Here is a 19,195-nt window from a genome sequence, read left to right as displayed (position 1 = left end):
TAGGGTTTAAGTCTGGGGGCCAGGTAGGGTTTGCACACACAGACACCATTCTGACGCACCCGTGAGTGCACATGTGCACTCGCCCACCTCCCACGCCGGATGCCTGCAGGCTCCTGTGAACACGCGGACTCATGTGGCCCTCACAGGCCCCTGAGCTGTCGCACCTTCTCACTCCACAGCTCCTGATTACCGTGACCCTCGGCACACAGGAAGTCCTGCAGCAGGCGCAGCAGCCAAAGCGCCTGCTGGGTGAGGCTGGCCAGGACCCCAGCAGGGGCCTCTTTGATGTCGGTCAGGGCTGACTCCAGCATCATCTCCAGGAGGCTGGGGGTGGGCAAGGGACTCAGGTGTCCGCCTGGCTGTCTTCCTTCCCCTCAGGCGTCCCAGAGGCCCCTCGCCCTGCCAAGCTGTCTCCTCACCTGCGCTTGATGCAGTCTGGCGGGCGCACCAGCGTGGCTGAGGCGCCCAGCTGGGTGAGCACCGAGAAGACCTGGCCACGCTCCCGCCAGGCGGCCTCATCGCTGCCTTCCACGCCCCGCCACGCCACCGAGAACAGCACGTTGGTGAGCAGGTTGCACAACTCCTCCTCAGGGGTTTGCTGTGGGCACAAAAGGATGTGGGGGTGTGGGCGGGGGTGGGAGGGAGGCGCTGGCTCCTACACTATCCCTGCTGAGCACCCCTTGCCTTGCCGACCACTAGTAGGGACAGCTGGAGGCAGAGCATTCAGCCAGCAGACACCCTGGTGGGGCCTGGAAGAATGGCGCAGGGGCCTTAGCCACTACCTGAATATTCTAGACAGAATCCTGGGGTTTCAAGGACTCCTAAGAACAGATGAGCCGGCTCACAAATTGCCCCACAGCAATCTCAGCCCCAAGAACCATACTGGAATTCTCTGGAGGAATGCCATAGAATAAGCAGAGACCCATGCCCAAACCTGGAAACACAAGGCAGATTCCTCAGAACTATAATGCCCACAGGCCCTGTGAAGTGTCTGCCCTACAGGCTCTCTTGAGGACTTTCCAAAGCCTGGCTGGCGCCTCCACTCTGGCTCAGCATCGTCTGTCCCGTTCTAGGACCCCCTACCCCGGGAACACAACTGCAGATGACAGCAATGAGGCCGCAGCACCAGGGCTGACCAGCACCTATAGCCCTGATGTCAGACAAGACCCCACCTCTGGAAAGTCTATACTGCCTGCCCTGTGTCCCAGAGGTGTCCCTTAGAGTGCCGCAGTGGCAGAGAGCGGACCCGCCTCACCTGTGGATTGCTGGTATTTGAGGTATCATCCCCACTGATGGCGGGTTCCGGGAGGCTGCCGTCCTCCAGCACGTTGGAGAGACTAGAGCTATGGCGGCCATGGGCCACAGGGAAGGGCCGGGGCCCATCCAGTGGGGAAGGTGTGCCAGGCTGGCTGGCCGGAGTAAGAGTCCCACTGCCACTGCCACTGCCCGCATTGTTGCACGAACCCACGCTGGCCCGTTCCAGGCCCAGGTCAAAGGGTGTACAAAATGGAGAGAGAGCGTGGTAAAAGCTGTCAGGGTCGGGGCTGGGGGTTTCCGAGGGCAGGAAGACATCCGAAGACTCAGGTGATTCGGTGGGTGGCTTGCATAAGGCTGGCTCTGGGGATGTGGGTGTCTCTGGGGGAAAGGGCAGGGGACTGCCAGCTGTGGCAGCCTCCAGGACGTACAGCCGGGTCAGCATGTCCTGCCAGCCGGCCTGCCGGGCCAGCAGCTGCACTACATCTGGCTGTCCGTGGATGAGGTGGAAAAGCTGCCGGGCCAGGGCACAGCAAGTGAGAGACTCATCCAGCAGTCTGCCCCCCAGACTCCCGTCCTAGGGCCTTCGCAGGGGGGAGGCCTCCAGAGAGTGCTCCTCACAGGAAGGTAAAGCGAAGCCCCCAGGGTAGAAGCCCCCTCTTCCGCAAGCTTTCACTTCCCATACTTACCTGGCGACAAACGTCCAGGCGGACGCCGAGGTCAGCCTGGAGGGACAGCTGCACCACAGCCAACAGATCTGAGAGGTTCAGGCAATCTGGGAAGATGGCCAGAGAGACTCTGAGGGACTGACCCCAGGAAGGCTCTGAGGGATTGACCCCAGCCCTACTGGCCCAGCCTTGACCCCTGTACCAACACCTTTCCTATGTCCACCTGCCCTGTTTCCTGAATCCATCACACCCTTCCGCCTGGCCTGCCTCTTGGCCCCAACTGAGATATATACCTGCCCCCAGGAATAGCTTGTAGAGGCCCTGGCAGAGCTGGGGCGAAGCAGCCCCCTCCGGCAGGCAGGCGATGAGACCCTGGAGACCGTATTCTCGCAGCCGGAGCCGCTGGCGACTCCGTTCAGGTAAGCGCTCGTTCTGCTGCAATCTGCGCAGGATCTGGGGCCGGGGGGGGGGGGGGGGCGGGGGTTAAGCGTCACAAGGGGTTTGCTATCACTGGGGAAGGAGTTACTGGAGGAGGGGAAGTCACACCTCCCTGGCCCTCAGGCAGGGGCCATGTCAAATGGATGCTAGGGGGGTGGGCTGGGTGTACCTTGCAGACTCGGTCGGGCAGCAGGGGCAGTGACCTTGGCTGCACCAGCAGTGCCAGCAAAACCTCAAGGTTCCCCTGCTCCAACAGGAAGACAGCCAGAGCCTCCTGTGCTGGTGAGCCCTGCAGCAGTGCCAGCAGCAGGTCCAGAGCACCCGCCACCTGGGGACACAGCAAGTGACACAAAGCCTCATTCTGGGCCGGCCGCTCCCCACAACACGGTCCACACTCCACCCCGCACCTAAGTCTCACCCTCAACAGCCTCCAGCCTACCTGGCCATCATCGCCTGTAGCCGCCAGAAAGCTCAGCGTGACCTGCAAGTGATCAGTGGCGGAGCTCCGGACCAGGAACTCCCGCACCAAGCCGAGGAGTGAGGTCTGCACTGTGCGCACGTCGTCAGCCGCTAGGGGGTGCTCCCGCTGTGGGCTGGGCCGGTCCCGGCAAGCGCAGCCACCCAGGGCCAGGAGAAGGCAGGGCAGTGGAGGGGAGAGAACAGGGAGGGCAGTGGGCAGGTGAGCTGGAGGGGGTGGGGGGAGGGTCGACCCCGTCCGCAAGGCCAGAGGCAGCTGTGTCAGCCCCGCAGCCTCACCTGTAATGGGTGCGCAGCGCATCCAGGATGAACTGAACCCCATACTTCTTCCGCAGCTTCTGTCTGTGCTCCCGGACGATGCTAGACATGTACTGGATGTGGCCTGAGGGCATCACCAGAGGCCTCAGGCCACCAGGCTGAGCTGAGCCCCTTCAGCTATCCCTCCAGGACAGGGCCATGTTCCCCTCACATGCCCCGGGGGAAGACAGGTCCCCTCAAGTCACCCGAAGCGGGGCTAGAGCTTCTCAGAACCTCTACCCCCACCCTGCCCGGTGGCGTCCCTCATCCAAGGCCCCACACCTACCCAGGCGCACGGCAAAGTCACTGGGGCTCCACAGGTGGAAGTTGAAGAGCAAATGCTGGTAGAGCAAGTACAGGAGGGGCCCACTGCCCTCCGCTGCCACCTGCTCCATCAGCAGCTGGGCAGACATGAGCACATTCATGTCCATGGCCCAGCTGGGGACCTGGGGTGGAAGGAGCCAGGGTGAGGTGGCAGGCCCTGGCTGCGTGCTACTGAGCCTCCCGGTACCCACCCTGCCCTGCACAGGCGGATGGACACGAGCATCCTGCCTACTCGGAACCCTTTGCTGGCTCCCCGCTGCCTGAGGCGCAAGGCCCCCAGCCTGCTATGCAGGTCTCCAGCCCCAGCAAGTGCTGATGCTTCCACCACACCATCAGCCAAATCCTGCCACGCCTGGCAAGGCCCCACTCAGACGCCACCACCTCTCCCAGGAGGCTCTCCTCAACAGACTCAGCTTCCCCTTCCTAGTCCCCCCACCCCATCCACTTGGTCAGACAGGGCAGCCCCCTCCCCGCCTGCCCCACCTTGCGCAGCAGGGCCCCAATGATGGCAGGCCCCTGGCACTGCACCAGGCTCTCCTGGTTCACCGTGTGGCCCTGCAGGAAGTTCCGCAGCATCAGCAGAAAGGCGGCCACTGCATTCCTCTCCATGCGCTCTTCTACCCGCCACCAGGAAGGGGACAGATGTGTGTCAAGGGCCTGCCAGCGGTCAAGCACTCTGGCCTCCTTGTCATGGCAAGATTTCCTCGCCACCCCAACCTAGGCACCAGGGCCGCTTACCGGAGGACTTGCCCAGTGGGAGAAGCAGGCCCTGGGTGTTGTGGCCAGAGGTCAGTTCGGGCCCCACGAGGTCATGTGTCTCGGCTGGACCCGCCTCGGCCTCTTGGGGCTGTGAGGCCACTCGCTCCAGCAGGGGCAGCAGGGCAGCCATGCCTCCCACGCAAGTCACCACGTCCTAGGGGAAGGGCTGGCCGTGTGAGGGCAGCTGCCTGTTGCTTCCTGCCCCGTTCCACCCCAGCAGACCTTCCAGTCTGGGAACCTGGGTCCAGGGGAGTTTTGTTCTCTAGAGCTTGTCTCCCAGAGACCTCCCAGCCCACCCTGCACACACACACACGTGCCTGTGTTTACACTCCCTGCACACACTGCCCGCATGGGCACACACACCTTCACGTCCCAGGTCTCCACCCTGTGGCCTGTCAGGCGGCCATCCAGCCTGTGGCCAGGAGACAGGTCCAGGCAGATGTTGTTCTTACAGGCCTGCGGGCAGGCGGCAAGGGTCAGTTGAGAGAGGAGGCGGCACACAGAGTGTGGGAGCCACGGGGGGACGGCGGCAGGGGCGAGCCAGTTGCCTCCCACCCAGTACCTGAGGTGAGTAATGGAGGAGCAGCTTGGTGCTGAGCTCGTGTAGTTCCCCCTCGGGCTTGAAGGGTGCCATCTCATTGGGCCCTGGGGGGTGGGCAGGGGGTTTCAGGCCTGGCTGCGCCTCTGGCCAAACCCCATCCAGAGCCCGCCTCTTCTCTGTCCGATCAGAGGACATATATGCCTAGGGACACCTTCTCCCTCCCCTCCTGGGCCCCTAGTTTCTGGCCAGGGCACTTCATGAGCCCCAACCAGCCGCGTCTGGGGTGGGGCTGGGCTGGTGCGTGGCAGGTGATGCATACCCAAGGTGCTCAGGGCCCGCAGGGCCGCTGCCTGCAGGGCTTCGTGGAAGATGACCACGGCTCCCAGCTCACCCTCCAGAGACGTGGGGCTGCCCCACCGAGTGTCCTGTGTGCCTGCAAGGGTGGAGCTGATGCTGCCCTCCTGCAGGGGGGCCACCAGCCCCGACCCCCAGCCAAGCCCTGCGGTAGCCGGGACCGACTGGGAGCGGGACAGGGAGGGGTGAGCGTGAGCCAGGGCAGCGGGGACTGGTGGCAGAGGCAGCCCCGTGGTGGTGGTCGTTGTGCGGTGCCCAGCGGAGCCGATACAGCAGGAGGAGAAAGGCTGCGGGGCCAGGGTTGGGGGAGTGGTCAGGTCACAGCAGAGCCTGGGGCTCCACCTGCATCCGGTTCCTCACAGTGACCCCCAAGGCTGCAAAGACCCCAGGGGCTGAAGTCTGAGGTCTATGTGGGGTGGGGGTGGGGGACACGGGCTGCAGGCTTCACCCTATCCAAGACACTCCCGCTACCCAAGGCCTCCCCAAACCCTGCTTGGCACACCTCACTGAGAGAGGGGCAGCGGAGGGGTGCTATCTTGACCAGATGGCCGTCTTTGTAGACATGGACCAGGTTCTGGCTGAAGGGCCGGCGCCCAGGCATATGGACAATGGCCACGCAGTGCTAGAACAGAAGCCACAACATCAAGCCATGGGCTGGCACTGGGGGCCTCCTCCACCCACTCCCCCTGGACCACACGAGGGTAGAGGCTCACCCAGGCAGAGTCGGCAAAGGACACTTCAGGCAAGCTCATGGTCAAGTACTCCTTCCGGGTGCACACGGCCACCACCAGTGTCCCAGCTGCCGTGAAGAAGGCCTCAAACCCTGAGCCGCTGCTGGTGAAGAAGCTGGGGGGAGGCCGAGCCAGTTATGCCTGCTGCTCTCCTCACCCTGGCCCTGCGCCCCGGTCCCTGGAAGTTACCCACCTGTACAGCTGCTTCCGCTGGAGTGGCCGTGAGGGGGCCGGGGCAGGTGCTGCAGCCGTGGGGTGCAGACAGAGCCAGGCATGGAAGGTGAAGCCGGGTCCTGGCCATCGCTGCACGGGGGGTACCATAATACCGGCCATGCTGGGCGTGAGGTCAAAGTAGTGCAGGGCTCGTGCAGGGCCCCGGTGCCGGGCCATGCCCGACAATGCACGAATGATGGCACCGGCGTGTCGGGCATTCCCAGCCTCCGCTCCGCCCGGCCCCGAGTCCAGCCCTGGCGGGGGGCGCAGCAGGCAACGAAGCTCCAAGGGCCGCAGAGACACACGGCCCAATGCCTGCAGCAGCGCCAACAGCTGCTCCTGGCAGCGGACCCCCAGGGCGACCCCCGTGCTGAGCGTCTCCAGCAGGTAGCCCACCAGACCCGCCTGCACACACGTGGAGCGGCTGGCGGGGCAGCTGTCACAGAGCCACCAAAGGCGTTGTGCGAGGAAGAGCCGCAGCTCCGCCGTGGGCAGGGCCGGCAGCCACTGCATCAGCATCAGCACGGGCTGCTCGTTCAGGATCGGTGGCGGTGGACATACGCTGTGGTCCCCCTCCACAGCCTATGGGGAGAGAGAACAGCATAGTTCCTGGGCAACTGGCATGGGATGGGCCACCCTGCCAACAGTGGGACTCCCCGGCCTCAGTGGATTGGCCTTCGGCATGGGAAAGCAACACGTGCTACCCCATCTTGCTCACGGGGCAGATCTCAGGTTCAGGAAAGTTCAGGGAAGTTCAGGACAAGCACTGTTAATTCCCGAGCCTTGACTTTTGGTCTGGGTTGGCCTGCCCCAATGGCGTGTTCCCAGGATGATCTTGGGGCTTGCTCACACGTACCAGAATCTTCACCCCAGTGCAACTGACACATGTGCTCAGGCCACAGGTCACACTATGTACTGCCCACAGCCAACACAGTCCCCAAGGTGGAGAGTTCCCCTTCCAGGGAAACCCTCAGTCCTGACCGCCTCTGGGACCCTGACGCCAAAATGCCCCTGCCCTCACCATGTTGAGTAGCTCCTGCAGCAGCCGATGGGTGGGGGGACCTTGGCTCTGCAAAACCTCGTGCAGGTGAGGGTAGCCAATGCGCTCTTTAAACACCTCCTGTGCAGGGTTGTGTGGGGAAAAAGTGAGCATGTGTGTGGGCCCCGGGGCAAACACACCCCACGGAAACCCTGGAGGAAGCGTCATCTTCCAGGGCTCCCCCGCCGGCTCTGCCTCTGGGTCGCAGTGCTAGCAAGGGCAAGAGGCTGTGGGTGGATGTGGGGGCAAGGGTCCCCCTCAGAAGGCTCTAGATGGTGGTTAGCCCACAAGTACCCTCCCTAGTGCTTCCCTGACCCAGGATATCCAGCTGCCAGCACTGACCGATGACCATGTCTGCCCAGTGGGCTGAGCTGCACCCCAGAGGGCAAGACGGTCACCTCCCCAGCTCCCTTGCTCTAACAGCCACCAACCAGACTAGTTCTGGGGGCACGCGGTCAGCTTAACTGCCATCCCCCACCCCTACCACAGCCAGAACGCCGTGTCCTCACCTTGGCTGAGGGGGAGCCGCTCATGATGCAGGTAAGTACTCTGACTACGTGCACCGCGATGGCATCTGTGTCCTGGTCCAGTACCTTGGGGTGGGGAGGGTCAGTCAGAAGAACCGGGGGCCAGGGAGTCATAGCTGGCAGCCCCCTGCTCCTGGTGTAGGGCCAGGAGCAGGTGCCCCAAGGCACATAGCTGAGCTGGCTGGAGGCTTTGGGAGTAGAGGTACCTGGCCTCCTCCTCCTTGCTTGAACTGTTATGACCCTCACCCTACCCCAGGGCCCCCTCTGAGGAGCTCGGCAAGGCCCACTTTGACAAAGAAGCCAGGAAGAAACCAAGACCAGGAAGTGCCTCACTGGGACACATCAACAGGGGACCCTCTCGCCAAAACTCTTTATCCCCCAGTGTCTGGTAGGCTTACGGGCCCCCACCCATCCCTACCCAAGCTAAACACACATGTGCAGGCAGGCAAGTGCCCCATCACCCATGATGATTGACAGGGGGTTGAGGAATTTAGGGACCATCAATCACAGGATGTTAGAACCGGAAGAACCTTCGAGACCTTTGAGTCCTACCCTGCCCCTTGCCCCTAGATCCAGGCGGAGACACTGAGGCTCACCCTGGCTGAACCTGACAGCTAGAAGCATGTGCTGCTCACTCGCCCTGCCCCACCCCTGAGGACTGAGGGGTCAGCAGGGCTTGGAGAATTTGTCAACAGGGGCCAGGCTGTATTTGGGCCCCATGGGGCCTGACTCCCTAAGTGACTTCACACGACCTTTTTCCCCTCTCTGGGCCTCAATTTTTTTCTCACCTGTGAAAACCGGGGGGTCTCACCTGCTTTGCCTGCTTAGTAGATGAATAGATATGCAGGCTCTCAGAAAATAGGCAAGTGTAATGGCCACAGGGGGCTGCCTCGTAAAGACAAAGCTGGGAGACTCTAGAGGTTGGGGCCCAGGTGTTAAACCACCAGAGACAAGGCTCTCCACACAGAGCCCCTAACTGACAGCTTGCAGCCTCCTACAGCCCTCATGCAAGGTGAGGCAGGCAGCACATCATAAGGGGACAAGGGACTCCCAGTAACCTGCTTAAGGCAGGGACAAGGACCCATGGAAAGAAATGGCCCCATGTGGGGGACCTCCTTTTCTGTGAGTGACTATAGCCAAATCCAGTAGTATCTGGGCCTCAATCTCCGCTTCTGGGAATGGGGGTAGGTGGTTGAGTTTCGAAGGTTCCTTCCAGCCTGGCAAAGCCAAACTCTAGCTCCCAATACAAATACTAGGCAGGGCACAGAACACTCCTGCCCATTCCCTAGGATAAGGATAGGGAAGGTGGGCAAGATAGCATGGGGGACCCAGCCCTGTCGCTAGGCCACACCAGACCTTACACATGTCTGCTCATTCCCCCTGCATAGGCAGGAAAGGCTTAGAGAGGAAGCCATAGCGGGTGGGGACCCAGGGAGGTGAGTGCCTGAGCTGGTCAGCCCCAAGGTGGTACCTTCTGGACATCGGGCTCGGTCAGTAACCGGGTAGCCAGGTCACTGTCCCCCTCAGGGGGCGCCCGGGCCTGCAGGTACAGCTGTGGGGAAGGGGGAAGGCACAAGATATAGGAGGCAAAGGAGAAGAGGAGGAAGATGGGGGGAGGGGTGGGGTTAGAGCAGGACCTGGGGTGGCTGCTAGAGCTCCACCCCAAGGGAAGGCTCTGTGTGCCCCAGGCCGAGTGCCCCACCAGGCACTAAGAAGAATGGGGGAATCTGAGCTGCCCATGCCCTGCTCAGAACAGAGTCGGGGAGGGTGGGGCAGATAAGTGGGCAGGAGAAGGTACTGTATCTAAAACAGCTGAGCCCTCTTCCTGCCCTCGGACTTGGGGCTGGGGAAAGAGGGACCAGGGGCCAGGGCAGCTCCGGTCCTTCCAGGACATCCCCCTCCTATGGCATGCAGAGCCATCCTGAGCTTTAGGCCATCCCACCAGCCACAACCCCCCCCCCCCTCCCCCAGCCAAGTCCAGCCCAGGTTTGCTCAGCAGCAGCTCAGTCCCCAGAAGTGGCTCAGCAGCCTCTGGGTTCCAGGCCCTCCCCGCCAGCCGGGCCCAGCCCACCTTGCTATTCTGGATGAGGCGAGTAAGGTGCTCAAAGCAATTGTTGCTGAGGAAGGTGGCCTGCAGCACCGGCCGGTCCTCACATGCCAGCATCATGGGGATGGCATCTGTGGAGGGATCCAGGGTCAGCCCCGCTCAATCCCTTGTCAGCAACACCTCCGCTCGGCCTTAAACCTTCTTCCCATGCTTCCCAGTCCTGCCTTCCATGGTCCTTTAGACCTTTCCCTGCTAGAGCCACCTCCCCAAGAGCCTGGGAGCCCATACCCACCGAGCATGCTGACCCGTAGGGTGACGAGGGCCTCTTCAGGGCCTGGGCTTGGGCCCGCCGGCCAGTCGGCATTAAGGATGCGGAAGTAGCCCTCAAGCAGGGTTCGGAGCTCTGGCCCACGAGGGGGTGTGCGGCTGGCATGCAGGACATGTACTGCACCCACTAGTGCCTCCAGTGCCAGGGGCACTAGGCGGGGGTCCTGGGCTGGCCCATGGTCCCAGCCCCGTACCACACCCAACAGGCCCTGCACAGAGCCGGCGCTCACAGCCATCTGCCCGTTCTCCTGCAGGTGTGGGCAGAGATGGCAATGGTCAAGGCGCTCAACCAGCAGAGACCCTGAGATGGCCACCCTCTGGTCCACAGGCTCTTCCTGGCTTACCTTCCCTCCTGCAAGGACAGCACCAAAGAGGTGGACGAGACGCAAAAGCAGCACGGGAGGCAAGCCATCTGCATCCTGCAGGCTCTCTGGATAGGGTGAGTGGGCAGGACAGGACAATGTCACCAAGCTTGCAGGTGCCCTGGGGTGGGGGTAGGGGGCTGGGGCTGAGAGAAAAGACCTGGCTCTGTACTTGGGGGGTCTAAGATGCCATGGCTCTGTGCCAGGGTGTCTAGGGAAAACACAGCCCTTCTTTGGGGAGCTTGAAGGGACGTGGTCCTGCCTGGAGAGCCTGGCCAGTTCTCCAGATCCTTAATCCCCAATGTGGGGACCCCAGGGTAAACACACACACCCCACCCCACTTCCCCATGGCAACCCAGGGTTTAGTTTCTCAGATACAAATCTGGTCCCTCTACCCTGTTGACGGTTGGAGCTTCCTGTGACCTGCTCTGGGGACTTTGCTGTATCTACCATACAGATGCCCCCCCACCCCCACCCATGCGCCTGCTGGGGACTTCTAGGGGCTTTCACAGCTTCATATGTGGGAGGCCCACCTGGCCCTGCTCCAGCAAAGCTGGACAGGATGCCAGGCCACAGAATGAAACCCAGAGAGCAGAAAGGACCAGCCCTGGGTCACATGAGTGGTGTGTATGGCGGGGGGGGGGGGGGGGGGGCAAGGGCAGGGCTCACTAGATTTACGTGGGATGGGGTGGGACAGCTCCCTGGACACAGGGCATTTGAGAGTGCAGGTGGTCTGGGCAGGGAAAGAAAACAGTAGGAAAAGACGTGGTAACTAGTCGCATTCCAGGACTAGCAGACCGGGTGCAGAGGGCAAGTGGGGCTGGAAAGGGAGGCTGTGGGAGGAGCAGGATCTGATCCCGAGGTGCCAGGCCACCAGTGAGGGGTTTAGGGCAACAGGAACAAAATCCAGTCTGTGCTGGGAAGTGCATTCAGGTTGTGGGACAATGGAGGCAGGGAGTTCCCCAGGGGCATCTCCTCTCTTGCGGCTGTTGCCCCTGCTCCAGATGCCAGGCCTCCCAGAGACACTTAGACACTTTCTGTCCCCACAGGCCACCACTTTACGAGGCCTGGCCTGCCCCTGTCCACGCACACCTTGCCCTGTCCCATCTAAGGTCTTGGCCACTCTCATTCCAATGAGAGGAAAAGAGGGGACCTAAGAGAAGAGGGCTCCCAGGGGGCACAGGTCCTGGAGGAACTGACCCCAGGACCGAGGGAGCAGGAAGTAGAGACACTTAGTGTAGACGTTACCTAGAAGAGGGGTGGAGGCTGCAGGGACAAAGGGATTGGACCAGGGAGTTTTCAGATGGTCCAGATCAGAGTGGGGTCCAAGTGGCTACAGGGACCCAAGAGGTGGGGGGGGAAGGGGGAAGGGAAACTTATCTCCCCCACCTTATGGGAGGCCTTCACTCCATCCCAGAAAAGAAATTACTCATTTTGTTCTGACATGCCCTTTCTCTCCTCTCTGCCCCCGAAGTCCTCCTTGCCCCTCCCCGCGCCAGGGGCCCCCTCAGTTTCCCGTGGTGCTCCCAGCCCTGTTTGCAGCCACCACTAAGCACAACCCATCCTGCTTCTGGGATGGGGAACTGCAGGACAGCAGGAAGGGGCTCAGGTTTGGGGGCGGGGCCAGGTGGGGCCTTGCGGGGGGGGGGGGGGGAGGGGCGGGGCCTGACCTCTGAAGAAGGCGCTGAATTCACTGGGCAAAGCAGCTGGAGGGAACTTGTATTTGCTCTTCTCCTTGGAAGTGATGACTTCCCTGGGGGTGGGGGTGGGGGATGGGCAGGGGCCCGGGTGAGGCCAGGCACCCCACCCCTCTTTGGCCATCCTCCTTCACCAGCCTACACCCGTGCCCCCTCCCACCCCCACACCTTGGCCAAAGCGGTTCCCCCCATTCTCTCCCCAGCCTTCTCTGGGGATCAGGGGTGGCTAGAGGGTAGAGCCCCCTCTGCGGTGGGCTGGCTCTCACCCACTATGCTGGCGCCGCCAGGTCTGGTAAGGGTCAAAGAGACCCTCGCAGAGGAGAAGGGCATGCAGGGCCACGTTCTCCAGCTGCGGCCCACGGTCCTCCTGCGATGCATGGGCTCCTTTCAGCTGTAGGTATGGGGACAGGGTGGAGGGGGTTAGCTGGGCCCTGGCTACCGCCTACCACCACCTCCCCACCCAGGGTAGAGCCCACCTCACCTCTGCCGTCAACCAGGTCAGCAATGCCAGCACCCGGGGCACCAGCACCTGGCCCCAGCCCGCCTCTACGTTCTCCAGGTTCCTGGAGAGAGGTCACAGAGGTCACAGGCACAGGCCAGCCCCACCTCGGCCCACAGTTCCAAGCTGCCCCCCACCTCCCCGTGCCGAGAACAACACGGACTCACCTGCAGAGAATGATGAAAAGCTTGAGCAGCAGCAGGGCCTGCTCCAGGTCCCCCTTGTCTAGCTGCTCGGCCAGCACGTGCAGCGCGTCCAGCGGCAACAGCGGCACCTCCGCGCCTGCCTCCTCTGGCCTGCGGGGAGGGGGGTCACTAGGGCACCAGGCCCCTCCGTCTCCCTGCCCCGCCCCTGCCCTCCGTGGAGATTCAGCCTCACCTGCGCGGCTCCAGAGAGAACAGCGAGATGCTTTTCTCGAAGGCACCCACGAAGGCCTTCAGCCACTGCTGCAGGTAGCCCAGGTCCTTCTGCAGGCCAAGGAGTGGGGGGGAAGAGCAGTGGGAGACAGAGAGGGTTCAGTGCACATGGGAAGGACAAGGGGGTGTAGACAGCAACGAATGGAGGTAGACGTGGGGTAGACAGGGGTCGGAGGCAGAGCAGTGCAGGTGGAGACAGTGAGGGACGGGGAGGGGAGGAGGATGGGAAGTTGGAAGGTCAGCATCAGAGGACTACCCCGCATACTGACAGCTCTCACGGGCTCCCTGTCTGCTTTCCCCAGTCTCTGCTCCCACCTCCCTAACTCCTGGGGACTCAGGCAAGCCTGACATAGGCAGGGGAGGGTGGGGCTTAAGTGTGCACAGTCCTGGGATGTGGCCATGGCCCACACTGGTGCTGGGGCTGAAGGCCTTCCACCCTCCAGCCACCCCTGATCCAAAGGCTTGGGCTGGCCTCTGCCTTCCACCTTCTCTCAGCTCAGCAGCTGCCACTACCTCCAGGAGACCTTCCCTGACTATGGCTCTGGTGCTACATGTACACCATGGGTCAGGCAGACCCATGCACACGCACACTCCCCGCAAGTACAAGCAGAATTTCCTACCTCGCCCTGGGAACCTAACGCCCTCCCTGGCTGGTTACCTGGACCCCAGGCCCCAAAGCCGGCTCCATGGGCAAGAGGGGCAGCGGCTGAGCCCGAGTCTGGGCGCCGCCAGGGAAACTTTGGTGTGAACGGGAAATGTCCCCTCCCGCCCCGGCAGGGGCAGGAAGCGCAGAGTCACGGTGGGGGAGGGGGGCCGCTTCCTCCCGGCAGACCGCAGGGATGTGGGGCCCCCCCCCCCCCCCCGGGGCACCCAGGGCCCTGCAAGAGAAGCTGCGAGGGACCTGGCCCAGCAGCCTCTGCCTGGAGTGCAGAGGGGCGTGGTCACCCTGCTCTGGGAGGGGCTTGGAGACCAGGGACTCGTTTTACTGGCATGAGGTCTGGACTTGGGGAGTCAGGGCAGGCCTATCTAGGGACAGGTTCTGATCCCTGATGCTATAGTGGCCCTTCATTCAAGGCACTCAGAGCTTCCTCACCTGGATCCAACACTTCAGGCCCAGGGAACAATGTGGATTATGGAGGACTCAGTCATACCTTTGCCCTGTCCCCCTTCCCTGTGTCCTGGACTTCCCACCTGGCCCTACTGGTCTCTACCCCAGGGACACAGTTGAGTAGGTCCTAGCCTAGCCCCAGTTGGCTCTAACCGCTATGCCCCTCCCAGGCCACAGAGTGGGTGGTGGCCTGGAGCTCCTCCTCCTACCCAGTCCTCCCTCCCACATCTGCAGCTCCACCCCCAAACCAGCTGAGCCCAGAAGGCAGCTTTCTTTCCCAGGGGCAGAGGGGTAGGGCAGGGACTGGACTGGAGAAGGCTGAAGGGGCAAGGGACACATCATAGGTGCTGCGTCCCCAGTGCCATGGACCTCAACCCAAGGACTTCTGAACTACCTCGGGTGGATGGCTCATTTCTGCTGCCTGCAGACCCCAGACCACAGGGTAGGGACTGAATGGACCCCAGGGAAAGGGCTAGACCTCAGCAGAATGGGCCAGGAGCACAAGAAACCTAGGCAGAGCAAACCCTCACCCTGTGGCTGGGCACCTTACTTGTGCATTTGTCACAGACCCGAGGCCTGGGCAACTGTGAGAGGGGCTGGGACTACCAAGGTGCAGGCCCACACCACCGTGACTTTTTCTCTGTCAGTTACCTTCGGTGACCTCTCCACCCGCTGCCACTGGCAGCCTTCCTGCTCCCCTACCTCTGTCCACACCCCTTCTCTCCACCAATCAGCAATGACACCAAAATGCCCAACCCTGAGACACCAGAGCAGGCCAGGCTCTTTGACCACTTCTTCTGAACATTTCCCATTGCGTTGGGGGAAAAGGGGGGCTCCAGAGAGGATGTCTCATCCACTAGAACCGCTTCAGCTGCTCTTCTGAGGGTGTTGAAAGCCAGATCTTTGTTTTAGGCCGGGGCCACTCATGGTTGCTGGCCAGCCCATCCAAGCTGACCATGTGGCCCCTGCCTCAGCGACCCCACAGATCCCGGTCTACCTTCAAAACTGGCCCAACACCATCCTCTCCTCTTCTACCCCCCAAACCACCCCCAGGTAAGCCACAGACATCTCTCACCTAAAATGTGAGTCCCTTTTGCCCACTGTAGCTCTGCTGAGCCCCTGAAAACCCAAGTTTGACCGCGTCCACCACCCCTCCCCCACCCCGCCCCACCTCCACCCCGCCCACCCAACCTAAGGATAAGGGCTCAACTGAGCCTGGCATTCCAGGCCCCCAGTCCAATCGCACCTGCTTCTCCAGGCTCTCCGTCCACTCTGCATCACATCCTCCAGTCCAGGCCTCTATCCACCCCATGCCCCGCTGCCGTCTGTGACCTGGGCTTTTGGTACTTAAGCAGAAACCTGCCACCCTCTTCGTGGCCATCACCTGGACTAACCCTCCCAGAACCTGGGTGGGCCCCTCAAACTCAGCACACTCCTGCTTTCCATCCCTAGAACCACACCCTTGGGCCTGTCCAGCAGGTCCAGGCTGGGCTGGGTTCAGGGCTGAGGCAATCAAGGTAGCCTTCATGGCTCTGGAAGGAGCATAAGGGGTCTCTCTAAAGCATAGGACTAGGGAGGATAGGGGTATCTGCCTCTCTCACCTCTGACCTGAGCCCCATGACATGAGGCTGCGGTGCTCGGGGGCACAGGGGTCCCTGCAGGGGTCGGGGCTCACAGTCACGGTGGCAGTGTTGAATGCCAAGGGCTCCAAGAGCCGGAAGAGGCGGCTGTGGTGCCTGGGCTTCCCACACTCTGCCTCCACTGGCTCCTCCCTCCCTTCCCAGCTCAGAGCAGGAATGCTGGGCAGGGCCAGTCCAGTCCCTAACTTGAAGGGGCCAGGGCCCAACCCCACCTCTCCCACGAGCACCCATACTCCTCCTCAGGCCCTGGGGCTCATGTGTAAGTGGTAATGAGGCTCTGCTGCAGGCGAGCAAGCTGCGGGGAGGGGGAGGTCAGTGGACCCGGGACAGATGAGGGGGGACTCATGACCACGTCTGCAGGAGCCCCAGTCTATGCCCGGCCAGCCCTGAGGGCACTCAGTACTAGGGGTGGGGAGACCCCAAGGGCTATTTGGGCCCAAATAGTCCCTGGGTGGGCACTGAACTACCACTTCCCCAGAACTCTGAGGTAACCCAGGAGGGCTGAGGGCAGGCAGCTTTGGCGTGGATGGGTGGGTGGGGCTGTCTGCCAGGGGACAGGGACGACCAAGCTGCTTGACACCGCGCTGCCCTTTGACCTGCTTGCCCTGCCCCAAGCCCAACACCGGCCCTGGCTTGCCCTGGGTGTCACCTCAGGGCCCAGACCTGGCTTCAAACCCCTCTCCCCATCACCACCTCTCTTGGAGTTTACAGTGGCGCAATAAGCAAAAATTCCTTAACCAGCGTCTGGCGTCTAGTGTGCCTCAGGTACGCACGAGTGGCCGCCACTGTCTGATCAGCCAGTCACCCACCCAGCACGAGGTTTAGGCAAATCCACGGCCTCCTTCCATGTCACAGCACCCCGTATCCCCTGGATGGCCCAGCCCCAAGGCATGACTCTCTGTCCCCACGCCCACGGGTCTGTAACAGCTTTGCCCTCCATGCTTCCTCTGCCTGAATGCTCCCCAGAGCCAGCATCTTTTTCAAGACCCAGCCCTGTCTGGTGATTCAGGGGCTGGGGCTGCCAGTCAGGGGCTGAGGGCACAGGTTCTGGAGTCCAGCCCCGGTTCTCACATTTAGTAGGCTGTTACTCAACATTAATCTCTTTACGCTTCAGCTGCCCCAAAAGGCTCGCTAGCCACACCCACCAGCACCAGGTAAGGCGAGCGGGGAGCTCCATCCCCAAATCCAGGGGCTCTGCCTTCCCAAGCCCTTGGCACGCTAGAGCAGCACTAACGTTCTCCCCACACACCTCGGTGAGTGACTAACGAGTGGCGGACCTTGGCTCACTAGCAGAGCCAAGGTCTCACGGGTGGCTGTCCCAGGTGGGTAGAATGGGAGTCTGTTGGTGGCCCCCAGGTTAGAGCCAGGAACAGGGTAAGGAGAGAGGATTGTAGCTCCACAGTGGGTGACCGCTCCTGGTCAGAATTGCCTGGGTGGTAGTGAGCACCCCATTTCCAGGGACAGGCAAGCAGAAATGGGACAGGGTGGGGTGGGGTCTGGTCAGGATAAACTGTTTCAGGCCTGGGGGTCTTCCCGCTCAGCATCAGGAGGGTGATGGCAACGTCAAGCCGAAGGTGGCTTCTGGCTACACCATGGGGCCCGGAGGTCAGACTTGGAGGACCTCAGGTCAAAGAATGAAGCAGGAAGATGGGGACTTTGCCAGAGGCAATGGCAACTGAGGCACAGTGCTACAAGTTCCCCGGGTGGCTGGACCAGGCTCTCCCCCTTACCTGAGGATGGGGTCTTGAAAGGGGTGGACCTTTTGGTCTCCATAATGCCCCCTAGGGCTTAACCTTCCCCTTGTCCTATCACTATGGAAACCAAGAATTTCCTTCCAGGGTCCCCATAGTAACCGACCTTGTTTCCATGGGGACCCCACACTTCCACATCAGCTCCCCAGTTGCCATGACAACTCCAGGGATTACCAGCCCCTCCCCCCATGCCTGGGCTCTGTGCTACTCTCCCCATCACCTCAGTCCTGCCCCCTCAGCTGCCTTAGGAATAAAGGCAGGGAAGAGGAAACCCTGGTTGCTCCTCTGAAGTATAAGCACTAAGGAGGCTATTCTGCCTCGCTTTTCCCCATTTGAAGAGGGTAAACTGAGGCACGGGGAGGCATATGATGCAGCTAAAGTCCCAGAGGAAGCAGAGGGCCTGACCAGGTTTCCATGAAGCAGTGGAGGTCAGTAGTCAGGTTAAGGACCAGTGAGGGGTGAACAGAGCAACCTCACCTCCAGCTCCAACCTGACCTCCCTGGAACCCCGAGTCCTCAAAGGCATAACTGGAGAGTTCAGCCTGGGCTCCCCACCTGTAACCTGAATGTCTGACCTGTCCTGACCCTGGCAGCCCTGAGCGCCCCCAGATGCCATGCCCCCCAGCACTCCCTTTCACTGGGGGGCTGTTGAGCAACACTACTGCTCCGCCCAAAGAGGGGCTGCTCATGGGCGTGTTATTTTGCATAACTTTTACATGCTGCCAACTGCCAGCCTGCTGGGTGCTGTTCCCAGTCCTCCTGTCCTCACCCCCTTGCTAGCCCTCCCTGGGGAAGCCCCCACCTATCGCCTAGGCACGCCCTCACTCCTGACAACTGGCCTCTCGTGCTTCCCACTGCCTTGTGCTGGCTCCTGGAGTTCCCATCCCCTCTGCCCACAAGGCCCAAACTAAGCCTCCGATGGCATGACAGGTCACTGTTGTGGGGCCTGTCTCCTGCATCCAGCCACTCAGCTAACACCTGCGGAGCCTCTGCGAAACGTGAGGTGGGGGGAAACTGCCAAGTAGCAAGCACAGTGAGGGTGAAAATGGGGACCTGCCTGATCTGAGGTCCAGCCCAGTCAGGGGGACAGGAGACAAAGGCCCCCCCCCAAACGGGAAGGAGAAGACTCCATGCAGAGGAAACAGCTTGTGCTGTCCCAGGGTGCAGGACCCACTAGTCCTGCCCACAGAACTAGACCTTTCCCAGGACAGAGACTGGGTCAGAACTCTGCCGGACTCTGCCCCAAATGTGTCCGATGACCTTGGTATGACCCTGCCTTGGTTTCCCTACCAGGGCCCCGAGGGGCTCAGATTGAGTGATGTCCAAGGGCTACTCCTCCCTCAGCAGTGCTCCTTCCCCAGTTGTGGCCCCTAGAAGGAGGGGGGTGGGTGGGTCTGAACCTGGGGTCTGTGAGGAGAAAGGAAGGGCAGAAAGGGGGGGTGCTCCCCTGGGCGGGCCTAGACCCACAACTGGGAAAACAGGTTTGCCAGCTGATGTCAGCTCTCTGCTGAGGGGAGGGGCATGGTTGTTGGGAGAACCTTCTGACTGGGTGGCTGGCCAACTGAGGGGTCTCTTAACACAACACCCTCTATCAGTCTTACCTTATCTTACCCCTCCCCCAAGCGTGTGTAGTTAACAGATCTCTCTCTCTCTCTCTCTCTCTCTCTCTCTCTCTCTCTCACACACACACACACACACACACACACACACACACACACACACACACA

General features: G+C 61.6%; 1 protein-coding gene and 1 long non-coding RNA gene across 7 annotated transcripts in view; one reads left to right on the top strand and one right to left on the bottom strand.

Moving 5' to 3' along the window:
• NBEAL2 (neurobeachin like 2) overlaps window positions 1–19,195 on the bottom strand; it is a 29,849-nt gene that overhangs the window by 8,419 nt on the left and 2,235 nt on the right. For 3 of the 6 annotated variants that reach the window (XM_040445163.1, XM_040445165.1, XM_040445168.1), the window contains exons 2-29: window positions 12,933–13,021; window positions 12,722–12,850; window positions 12,537–12,618; window positions 12,322–12,446; window positions 12,029–12,111; window positions 10,341–10,426; window positions 9,962–10,244; window positions 9,694–9,800; window positions 9,094–9,174; window positions 7,605–7,688; window positions 7,078–7,176; window positions 6,037–6,638; window positions 5,826–5,958; window positions 5,615–5,734; window positions 5,078–5,399; window positions 4,780–4,862; window positions 4,581–4,673; window positions 4,197–4,371; window positions 3,942–4,075; window positions 3,421–3,580; window positions 3,117–3,219; window positions 2,800–2,953; window positions 2,530–2,688; window positions 2,216–2,375; window positions 1,944–2,029; window positions 1,256–1,768; window positions 420–598; window positions 165–324 (exon numbers count right to left, since the gene is read on the bottom strand). In XM_040445163.1, the coding sequence (XP_040301097.1) occupies window positions 165–324; window positions 420–598; window positions 1,256–1,768; window positions 1,944–2,029; window positions 2,216–2,375; window positions 2,530–2,688; window positions 2,800–2,953; window positions 3,117–3,219; window positions 3,421–3,580; window positions 3,942–4,075; window positions 4,197–4,371; window positions 4,581–4,673; window positions 4,780–4,862; window positions 5,078–5,399; window positions 5,615–5,734; window positions 5,826–5,958; window positions 6,037–6,638; window positions 7,078–7,176; window positions 7,605–7,688; window positions 9,094–9,174; window positions 9,694–9,800; window positions 9,962–10,244; window positions 10,341–10,426; window positions 12,029–12,111; window positions 12,322–12,446; window positions 12,537–12,618; window positions 12,722–12,850; window positions 12,933–13,021 (4,584 nt within the window). Of the gene's footprint in view, window positions 1–164; window positions 325–419; window positions 599–1,255; window positions 1,769–1,943; window positions 2,030–2,215; window positions 2,376–2,529; window positions 2,689–2,799; window positions 2,954–3,116; window positions 3,220–3,420; window positions 3,581–3,941; window positions 4,076–4,196; window positions 4,372–4,580; window positions 4,674–4,779; window positions 4,863–5,077; window positions 5,400–5,614; window positions 5,735–5,825; window positions 5,959–6,036; window positions 6,639–7,077; window positions 7,177–7,604; window positions 7,689–9,093; window positions 9,175–9,693; window positions 9,801–9,961; window positions 10,245–10,340; window positions 10,427–12,028; window positions 12,112–12,321; window positions 12,447–12,536; window positions 12,619–12,721; window positions 12,851–12,932; window positions 13,022–13,628; window positions 13,674–19,195 lie in introns of those variants that run through there. The other 3 variants (XM_040445164.1, XM_040445167.1, XM_040445166.1) reach the window with 3 other exon arrangements.
• Window positions 4,683–9,183, top strand: LOC121011128 (uncharacterized). Its single transcript, XR_005781502.1, has 3 exons — window positions 4,683–4,784; window positions 7,585–7,635; window positions 7,879–9,183. It is a non-coding gene; the product is annotated as an uncharacterized LOC121011128 (long non-coding RNA).

The sequence above is a fragment of the Herpailurus yagouaroundi genome, unplaced genomic scaffold, assembly GCF_014898765.1.
Source record: "Herpailurus yagouaroundi ecotype Mexico unplaced genomic scaffold, PumYag 193, whole genome shotgun sequence".
NCBI lineage: Eukaryota > Metazoa > Chordata > Mammalia > Carnivora > Felidae > Herpailurus > Herpailurus yagouaroundi.
Note: the sequence above shows the minus strand (reverse complement) of the source record. Positions and strands in the feature narration are given on the sequence as shown.